The 23231-nt window shown below is 37.6% G+C and overlaps 2 protein-coding genes across 3 annotated transcripts in view; both read right to left on the reverse strand.

Annotated features, from left to right (window-relative positions):
* Nucleotides 1–2158: 2158 nt before the first annotated feature.
* Nucleotides 2159–4479, reverse strand: LOC107810622 (uncharacterized). Of its 2 annotated transcripts, none has more exons than XR_001653691.2 (3): nucleotides 3892–4479; nucleotides 2715–3026; nucleotides 2159–2456 (listed from the first exon to the last, which is right to left on the reverse strand). XR_001653691.2 is itself a non-coding variant. In XM_016635420.2 (3 exons), exons 1-3 carry the CDS (start codon nucleotides 4369–4371, stop codon nucleotides 2250–2252), a joined length of 858 nt encoding a protein of 285 aa, XP_016490906.1. In that variant the 5' UTR covers nucleotides 4372–4476; the 3' UTR covers nucleotides 2159–2249. The 2 variants fall into 2 exon arrangements, 1 of the variants encoding a protein (XP_016490906.1); XM_016635420.2 differs by having other exon boundaries at nucleotides 2856–3026; nucleotides 3892–4476.
* Nucleotides 4480–5699: 1220 nt separating this feature from the next.
* LOC107810619 (uncharacterized) overlaps nucleotides 5700–23231 on the reverse strand; it is a 32545-nt gene continuing 15013 nt past the window's right edge. The window contains exons 8-19 of the mRNA XM_075244461.1: nucleotides 22284–22417; nucleotides 22134–22193; nucleotides 21632–21867; nucleotides 20254–20683; nucleotides 18860–19183; nucleotides 18162–18761; nucleotides 17907–18080; nucleotides 9969–10199; nucleotides 9606–9889; nucleotides 8610–8894; nucleotides 6960–7082; nucleotides 5700–6385 (exon numbers count right to left, since the gene is read on the reverse strand). Coding sequence (XP_075100562.1) covers nucleotides 6253–6385; nucleotides 6960–7082; nucleotides 8610–8894; nucleotides 9606–9889; nucleotides 9969–10199; nucleotides 17907–18080; nucleotides 18162–18761; nucleotides 18860–19183; nucleotides 20254–20683; nucleotides 21632–21867; nucleotides 22134–22193; nucleotides 22284–22417 — 3014 coding nt within the window. The 3' untranslated portion in view covers nucleotides 5700–6252. The remainder of the gene's footprint in view (nucleotides 6386–6959; nucleotides 7083–8609; nucleotides 8895–9605; nucleotides 9890–9968; nucleotides 10200–17906; nucleotides 18081–18161; nucleotides 18762–18859; nucleotides 19184–20253; nucleotides 20684–21631; nucleotides 21868–22133; nucleotides 22194–22283; nucleotides 22418–23231) is intronic.

Here is a 23231-nt window from a genome sequence, read left to right on the forward strand (position 1 = left end):
GACAACTTCAAGTTAACTCTAACTTGAACACTCTAGGTACCTAATACAATTGCTTCTATGAAAGCTGAAAGGTACAATGTAAAATCACCTACTACAATTGAACTAGAATAAAAGATAGGCACATGGAACTGGTTCTTCTATCTCGTTCAAGTAGCTTCAGGACTGCACACTCAAATCACACATAAATTGCTTGCAAAATCGCCTTGCTCTTTTGCTCTCAATTTAAGTTTAACTTCTGTTTATGTGCATTCCATGTAAAAGAGAACAACACTGACATTTAATAGGTTAGTAATTAAAGATTGACTGAGATTCAAATGCTACTCTTCTATCGTAAAAGAGTTCAAGGTGATCTCAAACTCTAACACTATCTTCTTCCTATACTGTGTTCTTCATGTAAGGAGTCTTTCTCTCCTTATCCAATATGCAACCTTTTTGATCAGATCAGGAGATATTACTTCTCGATCAGTTAGATTTATCTCCTTCACGTGCATCTCATATGCAAAGGTTGATCATGACTATGCTTTACAAGATAGACGTGGTCCTTGTCTAAGTTCTTTTGTCAATCTTTAAAACTTCACATGTTCTTGAGCCAACAACATGACCACCCCTGAGCAAGTAAGAGGGTATATCTCCGTTGGTCCTAACGCTGTACTTTCGCATTAGATAAGTATATACTTTAATTTGACCGAATGCGTGCTGAAGAATAATTGATGGATATATCATTTTGCAGATCACAAGTACATATTCCTTATTGTCGGCGAGGGTGAATATATAACGGCAGTCCCGAGCACATGGAATAAATTAAATGCTCATATTCCCTTGCGTTACTAAAGTCAGCAAATAGTGGTAGAGCGGTGCGGCGTAGGGCACTATTCTATAATAAATAGTTAAATACACTAGTTATTTATACCAAACTAAAAAATTAAACCATAGCAATTAAAAATTATGCGAAATATATCACTTAACCATGTTTATATGATAAATGTATATATCAAACACACGCCTTGCATATGTTGGTTTGATGTAAACACTGACTACAAGAAATTTAGAAATTATCTTGCGAATGTGTGGACTATTCCAGTGAGAAATTGCACCTTTGACATTTTCGGCGATTACGATGCCCATCCCTTCCAGATTGAGATTCACAAGGAGAATGTTCTAAATGCAACTAATGAATGAGCAAACTTTGGAATTAAAGAAATAACTCCCCCCCCCCCCCCCCAACACACACACACAAAACAACATTTCTACCACATGTATTTTTTTAAAAAAAATTATTATACATAGGGGTAGGGGTAGGAAAAATAGAGGAGGGATTACAAGGTGGAGAATCGAACCCTCCCTGCGAGGGGAAAGCTAATGTAGCCCAATTGAGCTATGAATATTCCCTAACAACATGTATTGAATCATACATTGGCTCATCTAATCCTTGCAAAGGTCGAGTCTCAATGCAACATGTTCTTTCAATAGTTTCAATCATGTGGAAGTCGGGAAAAATTTACCACATTTCTGTCCCTTTTTAGGCAGTTGCTATCTTCTTTAAACTTTCGATTTCTCCATGGTACCACTACATACTAAAAGATATTTTTCCCACATTTCTGTCCCTTTTTAGGCAGTTGCTATCTTCTTTAAACTTTCGATTTCTCCATGGTACCACTACATACTAAAAGATCTCATCCTGGATAGAATGGAAAAACAATCTTAATAATCGCACGCGCGCGCGCACACGAGAGTACACTTCCCACGGGATGTGGAGCAAAAAGAAAATGATACGTGATATGGTACTAGTATTTGAGAGATTACTTTCAGCGAAAAATCTAAGGTGAATAATGGAAATCAAGGCAAGATCACAGTTTTGCACATACCAAAAAGAGATGTGAATTTTTAAGGTAGTACGGACACCACTGTACAGCAGAAATTGCTCGCTCACTAGATACATTAGAATGCAATCAGTAGGATGGAAAATCCTAAGAACCTATGACTATCTAGGAGACCAGGCAAAATGACGAGGGAAAGGGAGAAATGTAAACAGGCCAGACTGAGAAATTTTCCTGGCAACAAAGTCTTTATTTTTAGATCTTATACTCATATTGACCAAAAAAATTGAACTACTATATATGAACCTATAGGAGTTAATCCACATCATCAAAATAAGTGCACCAAAACAGATGTTGATTTGGTAAAAATTGTATTATGTAGAGGTAATATATACATTGCTTCAGCAATAAATGGTAGTAATTAGTTGACAGTTAATAAGATGATAATGAAGTAAGATATACTTTTTGTGCTTCTTCCCTAACAGACCGCAGGTTGGTTTTTATCTCCTTACAGAGTCTGCCTTCAATAACCCGCACAGGCAACCAAAGCTTAGGTTCAACATCAACAATGTAGAAGAGAGTTGTATGAAATGGTTGGCCCGCAGAAGAATCATGCTCTTTAACACTACCTGGGTTGCACTGCATGTTTCCGCAATACAAAGAAATATAAGGGTTCTCGAGAAAACTGAATACATAACAAATTGTAAGATGCAACGTGAACTCATGAGTCCACTTCAAAAAGAGAATCAGCTCATAGTTGTAGAATTATTGCAAACGAACTTTAACTCATGGATTCAGGGAGTTGATTTTTCAAGCTTAACTTTTTCTGATCTTTGTAGTGGTTAGTACTTAGTACAATTATCAGTATGACTTTTATCATTAATTTATCATGCATACCTCAAGACATTCGCGAAAAAGAAAAGATGGTATCTTCGGTTGTTTCAATTTTTATAACCTCACATTGTACGTTTTCCACTGAGTTCCTAATAACAACTGAATGGCAGAGGAAGGAATAGAAAAAGGGAAGGAAGAATCCACCATCTGTTCGATAGACCATTTCCCTTCAAAAAGTTTGAAGTCACCTTCCACCATCTTAAACTCAATATCACGCCTCTGACCAATGGGGAGATCTTCAAGATCTTTCTCATAACAATCAACGATACCTTTAGCATTAAATTTGAGCCCAAATGCTAAGTCTTGTTCCCCAATCTGTCCAATATGATACAATTTCATTAATATCATACTAATGACATTAGTATATGCCAGAGAAATTCACAGACAAGAGAAAATATAGGCGTGTCGTCTTTTGACTGTAAATTTATAGATTCAAAATATCAGATAGACCATTCTTAAAATGTTCAAAGTCAAGAAATTCCCATAAAGAGCAGCATGTTGCTATTTTCAAAAGAAGAAACATTTGATTCACATTCAATTGAATGTAAGGAGCTTTCTTTCCCTCTGTTTGAATAATGAGTTTCATATTTGTGTGCGCGAGTGTGTGTGTGACTGACTAGGAATCGAACAGTGTGATTCAGAACTTAGCCCGATGATAGTGATGAGATGTTAAGTTCTTTCGGAGTTTTTCATGTTTTGAACTTGACAAGAAAAGAGCACTCGTGTACTATTTGACATATTACATATTGGTGGTAAAAGGTCAAGTTGATGAGATTTTCATCAGGCAATAAGGATTGCAAAGCAACATATACAATTGCCTAAAGGATTTAAGTCGTATACACTGATTGTGTAATGAATTTTTTTATATCATTAGCGTAATTTTACTGTAGCAGGTTACTTAACATTTATTCTAGCCTGTAGGAGGTTACTTTTTAAGTGACCTGATTGTGTAAATTATTTTTTACAAGTAGTACATAGAACTAAAACTCTTGTCTAAAACAGACTTAATGTATGGTCATTTGCAAGCTCAATACTAATGGTAGCAGCAGCAGCTGTTGTTATTTTTCTTATAAGTCAATAGTTTGAATAATTCTAGAAACTAGTACATCTCTAATAAGGAGTAGTTTCTATAACAATAAATTAAAAAATAAGAAGTTGGCAAGAATTAAAAGGCAATGACCTGAAGAAGCCGGGCGAAATTAGGCTCCTTCTGAAGCAACTGGCTGACGGCAAGACCGGGGATGAAATCAGCTAACCTTTCATAATCAGTGAGGACTTCCCACACGTTCTGCAAGCTGGCGTTCACGGCTATCTTGGATCGAATTCGCCGACGACGTTTCCCAATTATTTCAATCTCAATCTCAACGCCGTCATCATCATCGTCATCGTCGTCGCCTCGGTCTCCCGTATCATTGACATTATCATTCCGAGTGTCGCCATCGTCAAAGGTAGCGTTTGACGTGAAAGTAACGAGACGAAATCTTCGAGAGGTTAGGTTAGGGTTTCGGCTAAACCTGAGGCTGAGGGCGGCGGCGGATAATGCATTGTTGTTGTGGATGTGCCACGTAGCACCAGCTGCAATGGCTTCCTCACGGTACAAAATTGAAGATAGGGGCAGTGAAGAAGAGGTATGACTCTGCCACCACAACTGGACTTGCATTTTGTTTGGATTGGGCCGGCTGGCAACATTCTATTCTATCTTTTTCATCTTCATTTTGTGAATACTCTATTTTGCTTGGCAAAATGAAGCAAGAATTTTAGGTGTCACATGACAACCAAAAAAGAAAAGGCCAACGTGTCTCAAAATGGTGCCCTTTTGACCAATATATTCATCAACTGCAACAATTTTTCTGTAATAAAAACTAATAAATATAAGATATATTTGATTATAAGATATATTTAATAAATATAAGATATATTTGAGTTTTAAAACTAATTATATATTAAACTAATAAATATAAGATATATGTCATTCATATGCATATTTTGTCACTTAGTTATAATTAAGTAATATGTGTATTCTCACGTTGATGTTTAACTGTTCAGATTAAATTATTTGATTTAGTATAAAAATCCCTTACGACCAGCTTTAAAACGCTTTTAACAAACTGCAGCGTCATAATATGCAATTTTTGAGATTTCATTGGGTGTCCCATTAGGCATCACTTAGTGTTAATTAATTTTAAGAAAAAGAAAATAGTTGTCCCACTACTGGTTATAACAATCTCGTCACATATCTCCACAACATACTACAATGGTAATTTATGTCACTGTAAATTATTGTGAGAGACTTATATCCTGTTTGGCCAAATTTTTTTATGGGCCAAAGTGCTTTTTTGAACCAAAAATACTTTTGGCCAAAAATTGAAGTGTTTGGCCAAGCTTTTGGAAGGAAAAAAGTGCTTTTGAGGGAAGCAAAAGCAGTTTTTGAAAAGCCGAAAAAAAGTGATTCTCTCCAAAAGCACTTTTCTGAGAAAGCATTTTTGAAAAAAATACACTTAGAAGCAGTTTTTAAAAACTTGGTCAAACAGTAATTACTTTCGCAATTAACCTAGAAGATATATTTGTTTGTCTTTATTTCAAAAGTTTTATCCCTCCGCATTATGAGAGCATGAATTTATTTATTGAGAAATCAACAAATGTTTTATACTTTTTTGTTTAATTAAAAAAAATTATCATGAATAGCATGGACTAGAGCTGAATGAGATGACCGCAGTCTTAATATACATCGTTCTATTTTATCCCTCTGCACATTAGGTTTTTGCCTTTTATTAGCACATAAGTCATAACAATAGAGCAGAGAGCAGACTCATACAAAAGATTTCTGTAGCAGATTCCAACTTTGGAGACTGATGAGCAGTTGATTTGCAAGTCATAACAAGTATACAACCAACAGCAAGCCTTTAATTTGCTTCATCTTTTTCCTTCAGTTATTTTCATGCCATCTTTTCCTTTCTTTGGTCATGAGGCAAAGTTACGTCTATGAAATGAATGCCAAGGCAAATAAATCCATGTCCATATGAAGCAACTTCTATACATGTCAGTAGTTATTAACAGCAAACATATCATACATCTGCAACTCGAATACCATTTGATATTTCTCTGCATTTCTACAGTGAAAGCTAGTTATACACGCACATTGGTTCGGAAGCAGCTTTACGGAGTGTAATGTGTTGACCATAGAGCACTGAAATATTCCTTAACTTGCAACTTTGGACCCCCCTTAACCTACGAACTTTTGGTTCCTCATGTTATACATGGGAATAGTTCTTCTGATTCATTGTAACTTCTGTCTGCCAGTCTCGCAGTTTGCTTCCTCTTGCTTGGCTGCAGCACAGGTGTCTACAATCTGAACTAATTAAATGCTAATAGCTATCAGCTCCCTTCAAAGAATGACAATAACTTGTCTTCCTCCACAAGTCATGAGTCTAGTATCAGCAATTTCTCAATCTGATCAACTTTATTCAGTGTCCCCCGTGTTTATAGATATGCAGAGAGAGCTTTAGAGTCTAATGTTGGATATGTCTTGACACTATCCTCATTATATGTCAATTCTGAGGTTATTACATAGGTGGCCAAGTTCAGGTCTCGCATCCATCCATTCACTAAATCTTATCTCAGCTGGAGAACAGCAGTAGAGATAGGATCTAAATGTTATCAGGAAAAAATATCTCCTGCAAACAGAAAAGAAATAAACCATTATTTAAAATCGTTTTAAATTTTTGCCTACTTTGCAGCAAAAAGATATATGTCTACTGGTCATCGCTCCAGGAAAAAGGATGCGTATCCCACCTACTGAAATCGGACTAAGGAGTAACTCAATTTCTCAATATCACCTTTCCATTCCAAGGAAGAGGTTAACTGTAGAAGAAATATATAGCCTATGAATGAAATATGGGCCAAGGTGCAAGTTCAATTCTCAGGACAAATTATATTCAGTTATTTTATGCTATCCAGTCCCGATTATGTCTTCTGTTTTCTACTTTAGTTTATCCCTTGCTCTATCCACTATCTTTTGGGGGAAAAATTCACCATTTTTTTTCAAATCTTCAATATTTTTTGCTCATTTCCGCTGCAAAATAGAAGTTTCAGCTCTATCTTAATAATAAAGCATTCAAAAGAGGACCTCTAAGATGGTGCTGGGGCAGTATGTATGTTCCTTTAAATGAGCATATTCTGTCCTCTGCTTCTACCTTTCATGTTTATCAACAAACTCTTCATTTATAAAAGAGATGGATGAGAACCAACCTTAGAGCTCTAATGCCCATATCCATGAGGTATGCTCGACGTTCTTCATCTTCATCTAAATTCTTTTCAAGCTCCTTTGAATATTCAACTATATCTTCTCGCAAATGACCTGCACCTGCACACCTTTGGAAAAATTGAAAGAACTCAGACTGTCAGATACAATACTCAGAGGTAGAACAGTAGCTAGCTATTCACTTGATTTAAAACTAGCTAGATCAACTCCTACACTTAAACCATATCAAAGTAGAATTATGACGTGAGTATCCACATTAGTGCAAAATTCAGTTTTTTCTATCAATTTTAAACTTAGAAAGCTGGCCAGCAATGACCTTCCCGCTTCATGCTGTACAGAAAACCATCCTCTCTCTTCCTTTTTCTTTTTTGGTGACAAGGTAAATAATTCTATTAATAATGAGAAAATCTCTTGTATACAAGCAGTACATCAAAAAGTAGAGAGTTTACAACATAAGATGATTCTCCACGAAAGACACCCCATCTTCTATACAAACTGGTACCTCATGGATGCACCAAGAAGAAACTAGAAATGAGAAACTATTCCTCAAATGTACATAATCATTCTCTATGCATCCGAAAAAAATCCCATCAAAAACTCTCCTATCTCTTTCCTTCCACAACACCAACATGTGGAGCAACATCCCAGGCTCTTGGATTTCTTTTCTAAATTTCCCGCCGCAGAGTGCCTCCTTCACTGTGTCCAACAATGCCCTTTGCAGCCCAAGCCATCTCAAATCTCACGCCACAACCTAAGTTGCCACCAGACTATGTAGGAGGAGGTGGTCGACATCTACACTTCGAACAATTGCTCCCCTCGCTGCCATCCAAGTAAAGAAGAACTTTTCTTGGTGCTGAGGAATCCAGACCCATAAGTGCGAACCCGTTTATCTTATTTCTCACAATATTAAACAGTGCACTACTGCAATAAATTTTGAACAGTGCTCTCATGGACAATACTTTATCTGCTCTCTCTATTCCGGTATCTATAGAGAAGGATAAGAATTCAAACATAGATGAGTTTACAACCCTTTTCCATTTCCTTAACATCCTTCAACCTGCATTTGCTCTTAGAAGCTTTATGAATCATTAGATTATATTTTCTTTCACCAGAAACTGATAGACTAAGCACCAACTATACCAAACCCTCAAGACACATCTACTGCCACAAAACTCATTCGCTTTGTACAAGACTCTTAAATTACCATCGAACAAAGATGGAGTTAAAAAACTGAAGGGGCAAATAGATGGTGGACATGATTAAGTGATGGTACAGGGGCATAAGTGTAGGGAGGAACGACGCGATAGCAGAGACCTGAATAGGTTATTCTTAAAGTATTAGTTTTACCCAATTGCCCTAATATATACAGATCTAAGTTAATAAGACATGAAAGGATATAGTTGATTGACTAACTGACTTCACCAAATAAAATCAGAAACGTTCAATCACTAGTTCCTTTTACTGTTACATAGAGAATCCCTCTTTGAATCCATATATTCCTTGATTTTATGGTATGTGTAGGTTTATGAAATTTATGTCCTTAACCAATCTCCTGTGCAGTACTTGAGGAAGCTGGACTGCCACGGAAGCTGGAGAAAAAAACTCATGCATTTATGGATTAAATAGAGAATGCATACCTTTCTATTACAATATCAACATCTGTCTTGCTCTCAGGACCGTGCACAAGAACCCTAGTGAGGCTTAATATGTCCCTATAGTCACCCATTTTGCGTGCTTCTTCGTTCGAATTTTGAACATTGAAATTCTCTAGAGGTGGACATGGAAGCACAGTGCCTTCAAATGGTCGATGAATATCTAATGACAGCTTAGCCTCAGCTTCAAGCCTTAAACAAATAATAGCCATTGCATAAGCAATCCCTCCAAATCCTGTGTGTGATACAAAAAGGTAAGATCCTGCAGCGCTGTTTAGAGGCAGGCAAAAGGAAGAAAAAAAACAGTTAGTTTAATTTTCCTTCTAATGAGAACATGGAAAAGGAAGTCACTGGTTAACAAACTTTCAAATAAATTCTTCACGGACACAGGTAAAAGATCATTACTAGAAACACCATATTATGCCCTTTGACAATCAAAGTCACATCATAGCTGACATAGAATATACTTTTTCTCTGGATTCGGAGAGATTACAACAAAAGAAGAAGCACACTGTGACATTTATCTTATCAAAGAATGAAGATTAAAGGCTTCTCAAACACCAAACTGAGCCAGACAACTACAGAAATGATAGATTTTGCGAACTAACTAGTATAAATTGGCAATGACAAGTTAATGTTCAGTCAAGATTCCTAAACTCATGATTGAAAAAGAAGTTTGGCAAGGTATATTTTTATATCTCATTTGCATTTGGAAATTCTCCGTGATATATTAGAGTTGCTACAACGAGCCATTTGATAGACATGATTTTACTTCTACATCTAGGGCAGTCTGTCAATGTCATGGAGATGGCTGTAGCAGGACAAGAAGCTACACCAGCTTTCATATTTTAATCAATGACTACATCTCAATCCCATTATACCAACTTTGCCCAAACAAAAACTGTTAACTGTCAATTTGAATGACCTGTCTCAGAAGTTGATGACATATAAACATTCTGCAGATTAAGTGCTGCTACTTACCCGTCCTTACAGTATTGGATAGCATCAATATCCGTAGACAAGGCTTCTCTCTCTCTAGTCAATGGTATCCTCCTATAGATTATATCATACCCTTCATACTTCAGACTTGCATATACCTCTGCAGGAGTCTTAACATCATCCACAAATATGTTCTCCCAATATCCAATGATACTAACTTGATTTAAAGACGGACTATACTCTTCACGATGCAAAAGCATCCTACCACCAGATTGTCTAATCTCAGATAGTATGTCATCTTTTAACCGTGCCTCCAAGTGTTCCACCTGTGGCAGACAAGTGGTTAAAAGATAATAGAATTATCATAACCAATTATTTGAAGGGGTAAATTGATTGAAGACTGACCAATGAACCAGTGATTCCAACATGCTTCAAGGATTCAACAGGCTTGTCTAATTCCCTAAGAACAAAAGGTGTTCCATTAATATAAACGACAGCCTCTTCCCTCAGATCAGTTAAAACTACTCTCTTAGCAACACTTTCTTTTGAGGTCTGCTCTGCACCAAGGTAAGTTAACATCTCCTTTGCACCTGCAATTGTAGGCGTTGCCATGCTATAAATGGGGTGTCCATCAACCTAAAAACGATGAGAAATTCAGTACAAATTTCAAGTTTTAGCCATGAAACAGAACTCAAATTCAAAACTTTGAAAATCTGCAAGTTCACTACAAAATTTATGTCCTTAGCTTCTATCTCTTTCCAGTCAGTGTAATCTACTCTTCCATCACGCGTATGTGTATTGCACGTGCATGGCTTTGGAAAATGTGAAAAAGGTACCCTATACAATTAGATACTAAAATTGAATATTTTATAATTAGATACTAAAATTGAATATTTTATCTCTTTAGTGTGTGACCTGAATTCTGCCTGACTAGATGGACAGGGTTCACACTGTGACAATTTGGATTATGGATTTTTCAATGAGATCTATCGTGGTAGTGGAGGGATAAACCAACAATGTACTGTGTGCTGATTGCTTGGGATAGAATACTTTGAACTTCTTTGTTTGGCCTATTTTGTGTACACTGCTTTTGTTAGGTTTTCGGAAACAGCCTCTCTGCCCTTCCGGGGGTAGGGGTAAGGCTGCGTACATCTTACCCTCCCCAGACCCCACTTGTGAGAAACTATTGGGTTTGTTGTTGTTGTTGTTGCTGCTTTGGTTAGGTTTGACTAGCTGTTTCTACACTATCCATTGTTGTTAACAGTCTCTTTTGCAGTCTTCTTCGACATAGTAATTTTCTGCTTCCCTGATCTTGGTGTAACATTGTTTTCATTTCTGGTTTTACATTTAGATCTCTAATAGTACCAGAGGGATAGACACGCCCCATAATGCATCGCTGATTGGGGCACAATACTTTGGACTTCTTTGTTTGACCCACTTTTATACACTGCTCCAGTTAGGCTTGCCTAGCAGCTTTTTATACTATCCATTGTTGTTGACAGCCTCTTTGTACTCTTCCTCTATATAGTTGCTTCTCTGCTCTTGGTGTGCCATTGTTTTCCATTAATGGTTTACTTATTGCTTTTTTTTTTTTGAGAATGGTAACATATTATTTAATCGTAGCACAAAGGCTGTGCTAAGGCCATATATACATATATCAAAAAGAGCAAAAACCACGGCTATCTTCTATCTCCTACTACAGTGATCCTATGATATCTATCATTGAATCTACATCCTGTACAAAATCTTCCTTACACCAAAAGTGAAACAAAAATAAGCAGTTCATCTTGATCTTCTGTAAGGAATTGTTGTGTCCTTCAAAACATCTACTGTTTCTTTCCATCCAAATGATCCACCATATACATCCCGGGATGGTCTTCCACCACTTTTTTTGTTTGATCAGGTCTCCAGAGAAATTCCAGCAAGCAAGAAGCTCCCCTGTACTCCTGGGCATGGCCCATGACAGTCCTTTCATACTCAAAAATAGGTGCCATAAAGCTCTAGCAAACTGACAGTGTAATAATAAATGGCTACTACTTTAAGCCTCATTTCCACACAAATAACACCTTGAACACAATGGCATGCCTCTTCTCATTAGATTGTCTTGTGTTAGACAAGCATCCCTGGCTGCTAACCATACAAAGCAGGCTACTTTAGTTGGTATTTTGGCTTGTCATATTGTTTTCCAACTCCATAACTGAGTTTGCTGACCTTGTTGGTTGAACAGTTTGTATGCTGAGTTCACTGCAAAAGAGCCACTACTATGCCTTGTCCATTTAACCCTATCCTCCTCCACTGTAGTCCCCTTGAACTGATCAAGTACATTCAAAAATTCAGTGAATCTAGGCAATTCCCAGTCATTTAGTTCTCTTCTAAAGTTAAAAGTCCATCCATGTTGGTCCCAACTGTCTTCCACCGTAGCTTCATTATTCAAACTCAAAACTTTCATGTCACTGAAAAGGTCTTTCAAAGGTCCATGTCCTAGCCAATTATCATTCCAAAAGGATGTTTTCCTCCCATTCCCTACTACAATAGAAACATTCTCAGCAAAAAGAGGCCAATAAGCCCTAATGGACCTCCAGACACTAACCCCATATGTTGTTGTCACTGTTCTAGGTATCCATTGTCCCTCTAGTCCATATTTTTCAGTGATGACCTGTCGCCATAAAGTTTGATCTTCCCTGCCAAACCTCCAAAGCCATTTCAGGAGTAGGCTTTTATTATGTAGTCTCAAATTTCTTATGCCTAAGCCCCCAGATTTTTTGCCTTGTGTCAAAACCTTCCAGTTAACCAAGTGGTAACCTCCCTTCTCTTTATTTCCTTGCCAGATGAAATTCCTTCTCATAACATTAATCCTTTTCTCTATTTTTGTAGGAATAGGAAAAAGGGACATCATGTATGTGGGAAGTGCATCTAAGACACTGTTAACCAATGTTACTCTGCCCCCAGGGATATGTACTGGCTTTTCCACTTAGCCAATCTTTTCTCACATCTTTCTAACACCCCACTCCAAATGTCTAACGACTTGTTTTTAGAACCCAATGGCATACCTAAGTAGGTTGTAGGAAGAGTTCCAACTGTGCATCCAAGAACGTCTGTCAGCCTTTGTATATCAGTTACCTCATAAGGCTTTTCCTCCAATTGACATGTAGACCAAAGACTGCCTCAAAAATTGTTAGAATTATCCTGAGATGTCTTAGCTCTTCTTCTTTTGCATCACAAAGTATCATCTGCATATAGTAGATGAGTTACCTCCATTCCACCTACACTACTTGCCACCTTAAAACCAGTCATCCACCTATTGTTATTTGCTACCTTTATCATGTTATTTAGACCTTCCATTGCTATTAGGAACAAAAAGGGGGAAAGAGGGTCATCCTGTCTCAAACCTCTATGTGAAGGAAAAAAACCTTCTGGGGAACCATTGATGAGAACAGAGAACTGGACTGAGCTTATGCAGAAGAGCATCTATTTAATCCACTTTCTTCCAAAACCCATAGATTTCAGCATTTTAAGAAGAAAAACCCAGCTCACATGATCATATGCTTTCTCAATATCAAGTTTGCAAAGAATTCCAGGTGTCTTCATCTTTAGCCTTGAATCAACACATTCATTAGCCACTAGTGCTGCATTCATTATCTGTCTCCCCTTTATGAAAGCCATCTGATGCCTATCTACTAGCTTGGAGATCACTGTTTTCAATCTCTCGGTTAAAATCTTAGAAATAATTTTGTACACAGACCCAATTAAGCTAATAGGCCTAAAATCTCTTAACTCTCGAGCTCCAGTCTTCTTTGGTATAAGGGCTATATATGATACATTAAAGCTCTTCTCAAAAAACTCCTGTGTATGAAAATTTCTCAAGGTTTGCATAACATCTTCCTTTACAATATCCCAGCAAGAATGAAAAAATCCCATAGTATATCCGTCTGGCCCAGGTGCTTTGTCCGAAGCACATAATTTTACCCCTGCGCAAACTTCATCCTCTTCAAATGATCTTTGTAACCACTGCTTCTCACTCTCACTTATACAAGGACAATCAGCCAAAACAAACTCTGGTCTCCATTCCTCTGTTTCAGTGTAAAGTTTTTGGTAGAAGGATAGAATTTCCCCTTTTATAGTCTCTGGATTCTCCACTGTCACACCATTAACTTCTAGCTTATCAATTGTGTTGTTTCTCCTGTGTGCATTTGCCATTCTATGAAAAAAATTTGTGTTCTTATCCCCTTGCTTGAGCCAAAGAACTCTAGACCTCTATCTCCAAGCTATCTCCTCATTTTTTGCTATATCTTCCAGCTCCATGAACATGCTGGCCTTCTGCAAAAGCTCATCTTCAGATAGATTTCTAGTTTCCTGTACAACATCCATTTCTGCCATGGAACTTAGAAGTTGAGTTTTCCTTACTTCAAAGTTGCCATGATTTGTACCATTCCACTCTTTTAGTTTTCCTTTCAGCATCCTCAATTTGCAGGCCAGAATATAATCAGGTCTACCCTGTACCTCAAAAGAAAGCCACCACGTTTTCACCATGTCACTAAAACCTGCCACCCCGAGCCACCAATTCTCGAACTTGAAATAAGACTTAAGATTCTCCCAATCTCCACATTCTAACAGTAAGGGAGCATGGTCAGAAGAGACTCTAGGTATTAGTGTTTGGGAAATATTCCTGAATTCATCATTCCATTCCGTAGAGAATAGAAACATGTCTATCCTTGAAAAAGCTTGCTGATTGTCACTCTTTGCCCAAGTAAAACTTCCTTCGATAAGAGGAGGATCCACTACTTCCATGTCATTAATGAAATCAGAGAACTCTATCATGGATCTTGTCATTCTCCTACAATTTCTCCTCTCATTTACAAATCTAGTTGTGTTAAAATCCCCGCATATTACCCAGGGACCATCAAAAAGTCCCCTAGTATCTGCAATTTCCATCCACATAAGTTGTCTTTCCACCCTGTTGCAAGGTGCATATACCCCTGTGAGGTGCCATGAGAACTCTGTCATTGGGCTGAATCTACAAGTAATTGTGGATATTCCAGTGGTGATCACCTCTCCTCTCCATGACCTATTATCCCACAAAATAAGAATTACCACACTTCTCCCATTTGATTGCAAGCAACCAAACTCTACCCTTCTATTGGTCCATATTTGCAACTTAGTTTCTTGAAAGCAATAAATGTCTGCTTTCCACCTTTGTATCAAACTGTTCACTAACCTTCTCTTTTCCCTTCTATTCAATCCCCAAACATTCCACGAGATAATTTTTATCTTCATGGTTCACTTCTGGAAATTGACCTCCCCCTTGCTCTTTTCCCCTCATCTTTTTACGTCAGATTGAAAACCAGTGTTTCCACTTCTTTTGCCCCCTTTTGTTTTGAAGTACCACAGTTGGCAGTAGGAGTTTCTGTCATCTCCTCCTTCCTTTTGACATCTAGTTTCATAAAAAGAGATAAAGCCTCCCCTTCACGGCCTTTGAACACACCCCATATTCCTTGCTTAGTCTCAATATATTCCTATGTACCCATAAAGTTGCCTCCATTTCAGCTTCTTGGAATTGAACTTGAATTGGGTCAACATCTTCTATCTCCGATGCATCTGCATCTCTATATTCAATTAACTGTTGTTGATTCAGATTTTCGAGTATCTGATCCTCCCCCTCAATTTCCCCTCCTTGCATGTCATGATCTGTGTGACTTCCATCATCTTCTAATTGAGATAAAAACAGTCGAGCAGCCGCTGATTTTTCAATTTGCTCTATCAGATACACCTCCCTATGTTTACACGCTTCTTTCTCTAGGAATAGAAGGTCGGGTCGCTCCATTTGTTGGGGTAAATTAGAATCCCTATTCAGTTCCTCACTTATAACATCGGGCCCAAAATTTTGAGATACATAAGTTTTAGGTCTTGCTAGATTGGCCCCACAGCTATCCATAATAGAACTTGGGCTTTTTTCATCAGCCAATTTTCTGGAATCTGGATCTTTTATTTTTTGTAAAGTCTTGGGCTTCTCCTGAGTTCGGCCCACTTTAGTATTTACCCTAATCTCATTAGAACAATTCCCCCGCTCAAGGGCACATGGGATACATCTGTCAACTTTTGAATTAAAGGGCCCTGTTACTGAGCCCACGTGCCTAGATCTCTCTTTTATGAAAGTAGGGCCTGTAACTTTATCATCACAGAACTTAGGTCGTACTTCCACTACTGCATCTTCTTGGAAAACTTTCACGGTCGTCGGAATTTCACTCCACAATGGCAAGGAAAAAAGCATTCCTCCTTCTTTTACTTCTACAACTCTAGGGATCTTTTCAGCCGGTCCCTTAACTTTGATACGAGCCCACCTCATGTGATTTCGCAGCTGCGTCTCTTCCTCCGTCTCAATACAGCCACCACATTTTTCTCCGATAGCTTTCATGATTTCTGATGACCATAGATGTAATGGGAGTCCGAGAATCCTCACCCAGATCCAGTTGAATTTTGTTTCAAAAGGATAACAAGCTGCTGTCGGGGACCACCAGCTCAGCAATAAAGTAGCATTCTTCCATCTCCAGGTTTCCTCCATAGTCTGCTCCGCCATCCTTCTGGTTGGGAATTCGAAAAGAAATTGTAGTCCATTCAGCTCATAGACTCCAACAGCATTACTCCATTTGTTGTTTACCCATCTTCGAACCACTGTGCGTGAGGGAATTAAATCTAGTTATTTCGAGAACTTGCCGACGATGCACCTATTCAAAAGACTTTTGTCGGTTGGCATTGAAGTAGCGATTTTGATAGGGTTGCTTTCTGGTTGAATAACTCTGATGTTGCCATTTGATTCTGACCATTTGGTTGAGCGTAGAGTATGAGCAAAATCATTATGTAATTTTGGAACCTCTGTTGCTCTTGTAAAGCGAAAGTTTCTGTGAATGAACCTTTCTATTTTAGAGGCTATCTCTCCCCACCCTGCATTTAATTCAATTTTAGGTATAATAATAACTGCTCTGCTTTCCCCACGTACAAAAACAATACTAATAAATCTCCCGTAACTGTTGTGTTTCTGTGAGCAATAAAAGTTGAATAAATGATCCCTGGTCCTCCACCTATTAGAGACATTTCTCCTTCTTTCAGAAGCTTTATGCAATAAATCACATAACCACAAAAGAATTTTCCTGCTAAAAGTCATTCTTCTCATCAGGTTTCTCGTGCGCTCAACCCATTCAAACCACGATTCTCCATCCATATGCTTTTCAGTTATATCATAAGATTTACCCCCCGCTGTAAAGTATATTCTATTCTCCATAATGAAGCTGCGTAAACCAAGTTTTTAAGCAATCACGTAAATGATTGGTATAAAACACAGTCCCTCCGCTGCCGTAGTCGCCGGATAGAAAAGCATGAGTCGGAGAAAGTTTTTCAAAAAAGATCTTAACTAAAAAAACGGAAAAAAGTTCTAAACAGAGATCACAGTGGGTGAAAACTGAGCTTCAGGGACAGATGAAAGGATTCCGATGAGATGAAACACCGGAGAAAAGTAGTTCTACGATCCCAAGAAGTAGGAAAGAGAAAAACCTTGGGTAGCCATTAAGAGTAACTTTCTCTTGGTAATTTACTTATTGCTTATTGCTTTCGTTTCCTAACATTCTATGATCCCAGTTGGGAAAAGATAACAATCTTCTATAACAAAACCGGGCATAATCATGAACTATCTTCTCTCTCTTTTTCTTTTCTTTTTGGTTTCTTTTGTGTGTGTGCATTTTTTTATGGGTATATTAATTCTTCTCTCCAATCTCCTGTATGTATTTGCACTTCATCGGAGCATCCATACTCACATTTTTGCATTTGATCCTAATTTCTCAATTCTATTTATGTAATGGTCTCACCCTACCCTATATAGGCAACCACAAAAATATGTTAAATAGTTAAAACTTAGTAACAAATGTACAGATGTAACATCATACTCGATGTATTTCGTGTATGCTAGATCTGTCTCAAATCACTCTTCCAATGTCTCCTCTTATTTCTCAGACATGATCAAAAGCTGAAAAGCTTTAGTGCGAAATATATCCTAATTCCTCTATTTTGTAATTCCCCTTACTTCATCAAAAAGATAAATCCTAATTTCTCTATCTAGCTGAAAATAGTTCTTGGCCATATGATGTTTGTCACTTGGGTTCAAATTTATGTGTTGAAGATTGTGAAAGAATAACAAAAACATGACCTATCTCTATCACAAAGGCATGTGGTGCGAAAGGTGCACATACATCTATCTTGGAAACCCTAACGCTAGTTAAAATATCTCCCATTAGGCATGTGAAATCAAAATTCAGCTTCTCTTAGCATCATGATAATAATGGAAATTTAACATACCTTGTAAACATGAGGAGCACCATGAATTTGTATGTGACTGGAAGTTCTTTGGCCAGGAAAGAAGTACATCTTGAGGATAGACCCTTTCCCAAGAACAGAGCCATTCCGATCTTTCACAATAGCTTCCATAACAGCATCCCCATGTTGTGACTCTTGTGGAGCTCTTAGTTCCTCCTGCACTTACAATTATAACAGAGTCAAATCGAGCTTAAAAAAGAATCCGCAACAGAGACAGACAGATGTCAGAGGCATTACAGGGATGGTAAAGAATCTCCCAGGCCTTAATCTAATTGACCACTTCATTGCTTGAACCTCTGGCCTCTGGTGCAGCCAATCTTTGAAAGTCATCCTTGATTCTCCTTGTCCACAAAATCCATCAAACGCTTCGCTGCCAAGATATGCAGCAAACGCGATCAAACGAAAATATCGTTCCAAGTACTCAGCACCACGATTTAGTGCTACTCTTCTTTCTCTAGGCTCAATATGCTGCTGATTACACAACTTTCTGTATTGCAAGACCGCTTGGCGTATGTTCTGCAGAGCTGAACATCGATCAATAATAGCATCTAAGGCCTCTCGGCATTCCACCCCATTATCAAACAATCTTGTTATTTTCCAGAGCAACAGGATGTCATTTATCCCAAATGTGTCACTTGAATCTATTTGAGGTCTATTTTTTGATACTAATAGTGCAGGTGGATGGTTTTCGCCTTCACTTTCATCACCACTTGACATATCACCACCTACATCTGGATTTGATGCATCATTTAATACTCTAATGGGTCTCCCATGATCAATACGTGATTTCAAAAGGCATGCAATTACAGTTCCAGTAGTAGTCCTCCCTATGCCCATCTGTAATTACAGAAATAAGTAAACAGCATCTTCCGTTGGGAGCCAAAGGCCACAGAAAATACAAGTAAATCGAAGAAGAAGAATTCATACTAGGTTACCTGGCAATTAAAGACAAAAGCAGTATCTTTGGAAGCAGATGCTATATTAAAAGTCAATAAATCGAAGTCAGAACTTTTGGGAGCTTTGCCATCAGTGATTGGAACACGGGCATACTTTATAGGAAAACCATCAGCTTCCAAGCACTTAAAGACCTCCACAGGAGTTTGAACTGCATCAGAGCTCACATGTTCCCAAGCATCAAATATTTGACCATCATCAGTTTCGTGAATAACCATTATTGCACCTTGATAACGGTCAGCTTCTCGCATAATGTCATCCTTTAATCGAGCTTCCATTTTTTCCACTCTTTCACGATCGATCCCCTTAGATCCACATACTTGTAATTAGTCAGTTTAGTTATCATTTCTCGAAATATAAAGGAATAGAGGAGTCAAGACTCCAAAGCAAACCCATTTAAAAGAAGGAAGCATCTTGTATTTTCAACTAAAATATTGTAATACAAAAAGCAACCTTGCATTAGAAATGCAAATATTGTATACTGAAGTAAACAAAATAAGGCTTTTAAGCTCGAGATCAGGAAATTTAACAATTCCAAGTGAAAGATAAAATAGTTACAGCAACAGAAGGGTAATTGGAAAACAGAACTAACTGTACCATTTGAAATCTATCAAAATTAGCTTGGAACAAATTCCAATTTATGCAATCTGATTGTTCAGTACAAGGAAGTACTTACTAAATTGCTGTGTTTGATAAAATATGTATCAGCCAAAGGTTCAAAAAAGGACTTAAAGCAAAGATATTTGCACTATGTTCTATATTGAGATCTCATTGGAATTAAGAATATCTTCTAAAATTAATACATGCAACAGAAGAAATTGCAAGAACTTTTAAAGGTAGTAAAACAAAAGTTATAATCAAACAAAAGTTCCATGATCTACCTTTCTTTATTTTGATATGAAAAGCAAAAATGAAAAAAGAAAGAAAGAAGAAATTGCATTCATCCAAACAGAGGTTGAAAAAAGAATTCTTCCAAACAGAAAAAACCAATAGGAAATAGAATGGCTTCTGGCAGCACAAAATAAGTCTCAAATTTTGGCATAAAGCTTCAATAAGTGCACCAAACAGCAATTTATATTATAAGGACCGAAGTAAGAGTTTCGGAAACGAGCACCAAGTATGAGTATCTGAGACAAGTATGGATCTAACACAGGTAAATTCAACTTTTGGTTGGTTTTTATGTTTTTTAAAGGATCCATATAACGTTACTATATCATGTAGTACCCATTTAAAGGATCCGTTAATGATATCATACAATGTCACACATGTTTGACAAAGGTATGTTAATGCAAAATGAAGAGTGTATGTATCATCGGCAGCAATAAGGTCTGACAGAAGTTAGTTATATTAAATTTTCATGAAATTGCATTCATACCGTGTATTCAAGCATATTTTTATACGGCCTTTCAACCTCACGGAGTACAAATGGTTTTCCGTTGATGTAGATAACAGGTTCTTCTCTCATATTGTGCCAGAAAACTGGATGTCCACCTTTGGAGCTACCAATCCTTTGAATTACAGATCGAATCCCACTGACGGTGGGATTCGCAACACCATAGACAGGAAATCCTGGAATTTCTCTAAAGTTAGGAGCACCTTCTAATATTTCTGGCAAGCCAGGATGTTGACAGCCAGGACAGTGGTCACTTTTAAGAACAGTTTGAGGTCCAAGAACCTCTCCGTTCCTCAAAGCAGCAACTTGCCCCATCTCACAAGGGCGACTATCAGCAGTGTCAACCAATTTAGCAAGAGAAGGTTTCAGACTCACGTAGCCAAGTGCTCCCATAGGGTCTCTCCTTAGCAACCTGCAGCCAAATCTAGCAAATAAGTTTCCAATAATGCAGGATTCCTTTGGGCTTTTCCAGTAAAGCAGCATCCCTCTGGAGCCCATACAAGTGTGCTATATCACAAGATGGTTCTTCAGTATTAGAGATCACAAAGTTCTATTAACACAGTGTCCAAGGTCAAGAAACTTTTACTAACATATGTGGTAGTATCTTGTTCGATACAAAGCCTCATCCACACAGATGAGATGTTATAAGGAATGCCTTCATTACATTAGAAAAATTTAAGCAAATCAAACCACCAGCATGGCTACACATCTAGGTTGGAAAGTAACTCGATTAATGTATGGCATAGTGGAGATGACTCAGTAATCTTGAGAGGCTTCTCAAAGTTCAGATCCACAAGTTCATAAAGATGTTTCTGCCTGCTCTCTCCAAATACCAACCCCCAAGCCGAATAACTTAAAAGGGAACTAAGACAGGAACAGTTGAACAAATTTAGTGATTGCATAGACTTTCTTGCAAGATATAAATGCTAATTTTCTCCACATAATTTGAAAGTTCAGAATACATAAGTACTTAATGAACAAGTAAATTGCCTGGGAAGTGCAATTCAACAATTGAACTGAAAACCAGTGTAGTATAAAGTCAATTTTTGGGCCAAATTATGTTCTCGTTCTGTAGGTATCTCTTTAATTTCTCAGATAAACATCAGATTAAATTGAAATTATGTAAGATTACAAAAGTTCCTCAGGTCCAACAACAGACATATGCACATGAATCAGTGACAAAATACTGACACAAAATAATGATGTCTGATACCACCTGAAAGAGTCAGTTGTAGCAGTTATGTTTATGCATCAGAAAAGATGGAGTAAAAACAATAATAAGAATAACGATGATAAAAGCAGCAAGATAAAATATTGTAAGGCAAGCACTTTGAACAATAGCAGAAAATTTTATCCTCACCGACGGATTATACTATACAACTCTGGTCTTGCTTTCATCCAATCGCTAAAGCTGCACTGAGCAGAGGACCTAGAAAATAGTGCATCTCGTTGTGTATGGAGATATACAGCAAAACATATAAGGAAGTAATATCTTTCTAGGTACTCCACAAAAAACGAAAGTGCAGCCTCTCTCTTCATCTCATCAGGTTGGCGCAAAATACTATTGCGGTAGATAGCAATAGCTTCACGTAAGTTCTGCAAGTAATCCATATTAACAATTTAAATGAAAATTTTGCATTATAAATTATTTTTATCTCAGAGCCACACCGAAAGAAACTGCATATTTTCAAGCTTTCCAAAATGAAATGAAGTAGAAGGGATGATAGAGAAGATTGATCATGGATTTTCTCATTACAAGAAGCAGATCATGAACAAGAAGACAGCATAGTAGATAGTGCGCAGAAATAACCAACGGCAAGTGGTAGAAGCAAAACATATTCCTAAACATAATTCAACCCTACCTGCATAGAGGAACATTTGTCAATGACTTTATCCACTTGTCTTTTGCCTTCAACACCACCCTTTAAGGCATAACTCCAGTCAATAACAAATCAAACAATATGTCCAATCTGCTAAAATTACTGAAATAGAAAGTTAGACTGCTTTGCTACCTCTAATACCCGAATCAAGCTTCTAATTACAGCATATTCCCCTCTACGGATTGCCTCCTCTGAGTTTGGTAATGTATCATTCAGATTGGAGACACAGTCGGAAACTCTACCAATGGAATTGCTCCTTGGAATTCCTGTTAGATGAAGACATTTCAAGTAATGTTTCCAGCATTCAAAGATTTAAACAGAGAAGCGATTAGAATTAAAAGTGTGATTCATGCAGAAATGCATGACATACAGGTCTAGAGATTTAGCTTTTACATCAAGTCCTGGCAATCTGCCTTCACAGTTGTTTTTTTTGGGTGTGTGTGTGATAAAGTAATAAATATTTATTAATGAAGGGCAAAAGACCTCCCGTATCAAAAAGTAGAAAACCTTACAAGATATGATTTTTTTTACAAATGACAGTATGGCACCCAATAATCTATACATATAGGAACCTCATGAATACACCAAAAAGAAATCTAGTGTACAGAATTATTCTGTACAACTTCAAATTCTCCTATTTGTCTCTCTCCATGTGAATTATGGAATTATGGAGGTAGAGCATTAAGGTTGTAGGTTAGGGAAAGTTGTGAATATTTCTACAGCACAATAGAGTGAGACTAGCCAGTTAGAAGTTAGACTAAGAATGTCATTGGTCGTCTATTGATGCAGGGCTTTACCTGCTAGTTTTACTATACCAGCCATCTATTTCGTATTTCGTATTCTGTATTTCATCTCTCTTATATTGCTGTTATTTTATTATGCATTTTTATGGTACTAATATATCGGCTCATGTTGCTTTTTTGGAGCTGAGGGTCTCCTGGAAACAGCCTCTCTACCCTTCGGGGTAGGTGTAAGGTCTGCGTACATATTACCCTCCCCAAACCCCACCTGTGGGATTATACTGGGTCGCTGTTGTTGTTGTTGTTGTCGTCTCTCTCCATGTGGTCCACATAACTTCTA

This window comes from Nicotiana tabacum, chromosome 22, assembly GCF_000715075.1.
Source record: "Nicotiana tabacum cultivar K326 chromosome 22, ASM71507v2, whole genome shotgun sequence".
Taxonomy (NCBI): Eukaryota; Viridiplantae; Streptophyta; class Magnoliopsida; order Solanales; family Solanaceae; genus Nicotiana; species Nicotiana tabacum.

Excerpts from the sequence above, each read along its gene's own strand:
- LOC107810622 (XM_016635420.2), bottom strand. The coding sequence starts at position 4,371 with ATGCAAGTCCAGTTGTGGTGGCAGAGTCATACCTCTTCTTCACTGCCC. Across the intron at positions 3,027-3,891 it reads ATTTCGCCCGGCTTCTTCAG|ATTGGGGAACAAGACTTAGC; the intron begins GTCATTGCCTTT and ends CATATTGGACAG. Across the intron at positions 2,457-2,855 it reads AATGGTCTATCGAACAGATG|TGCAACCCAGGTAGTGTTAA; the intron begins GTGGATTCTTCC and ends GGAAACATGCAG.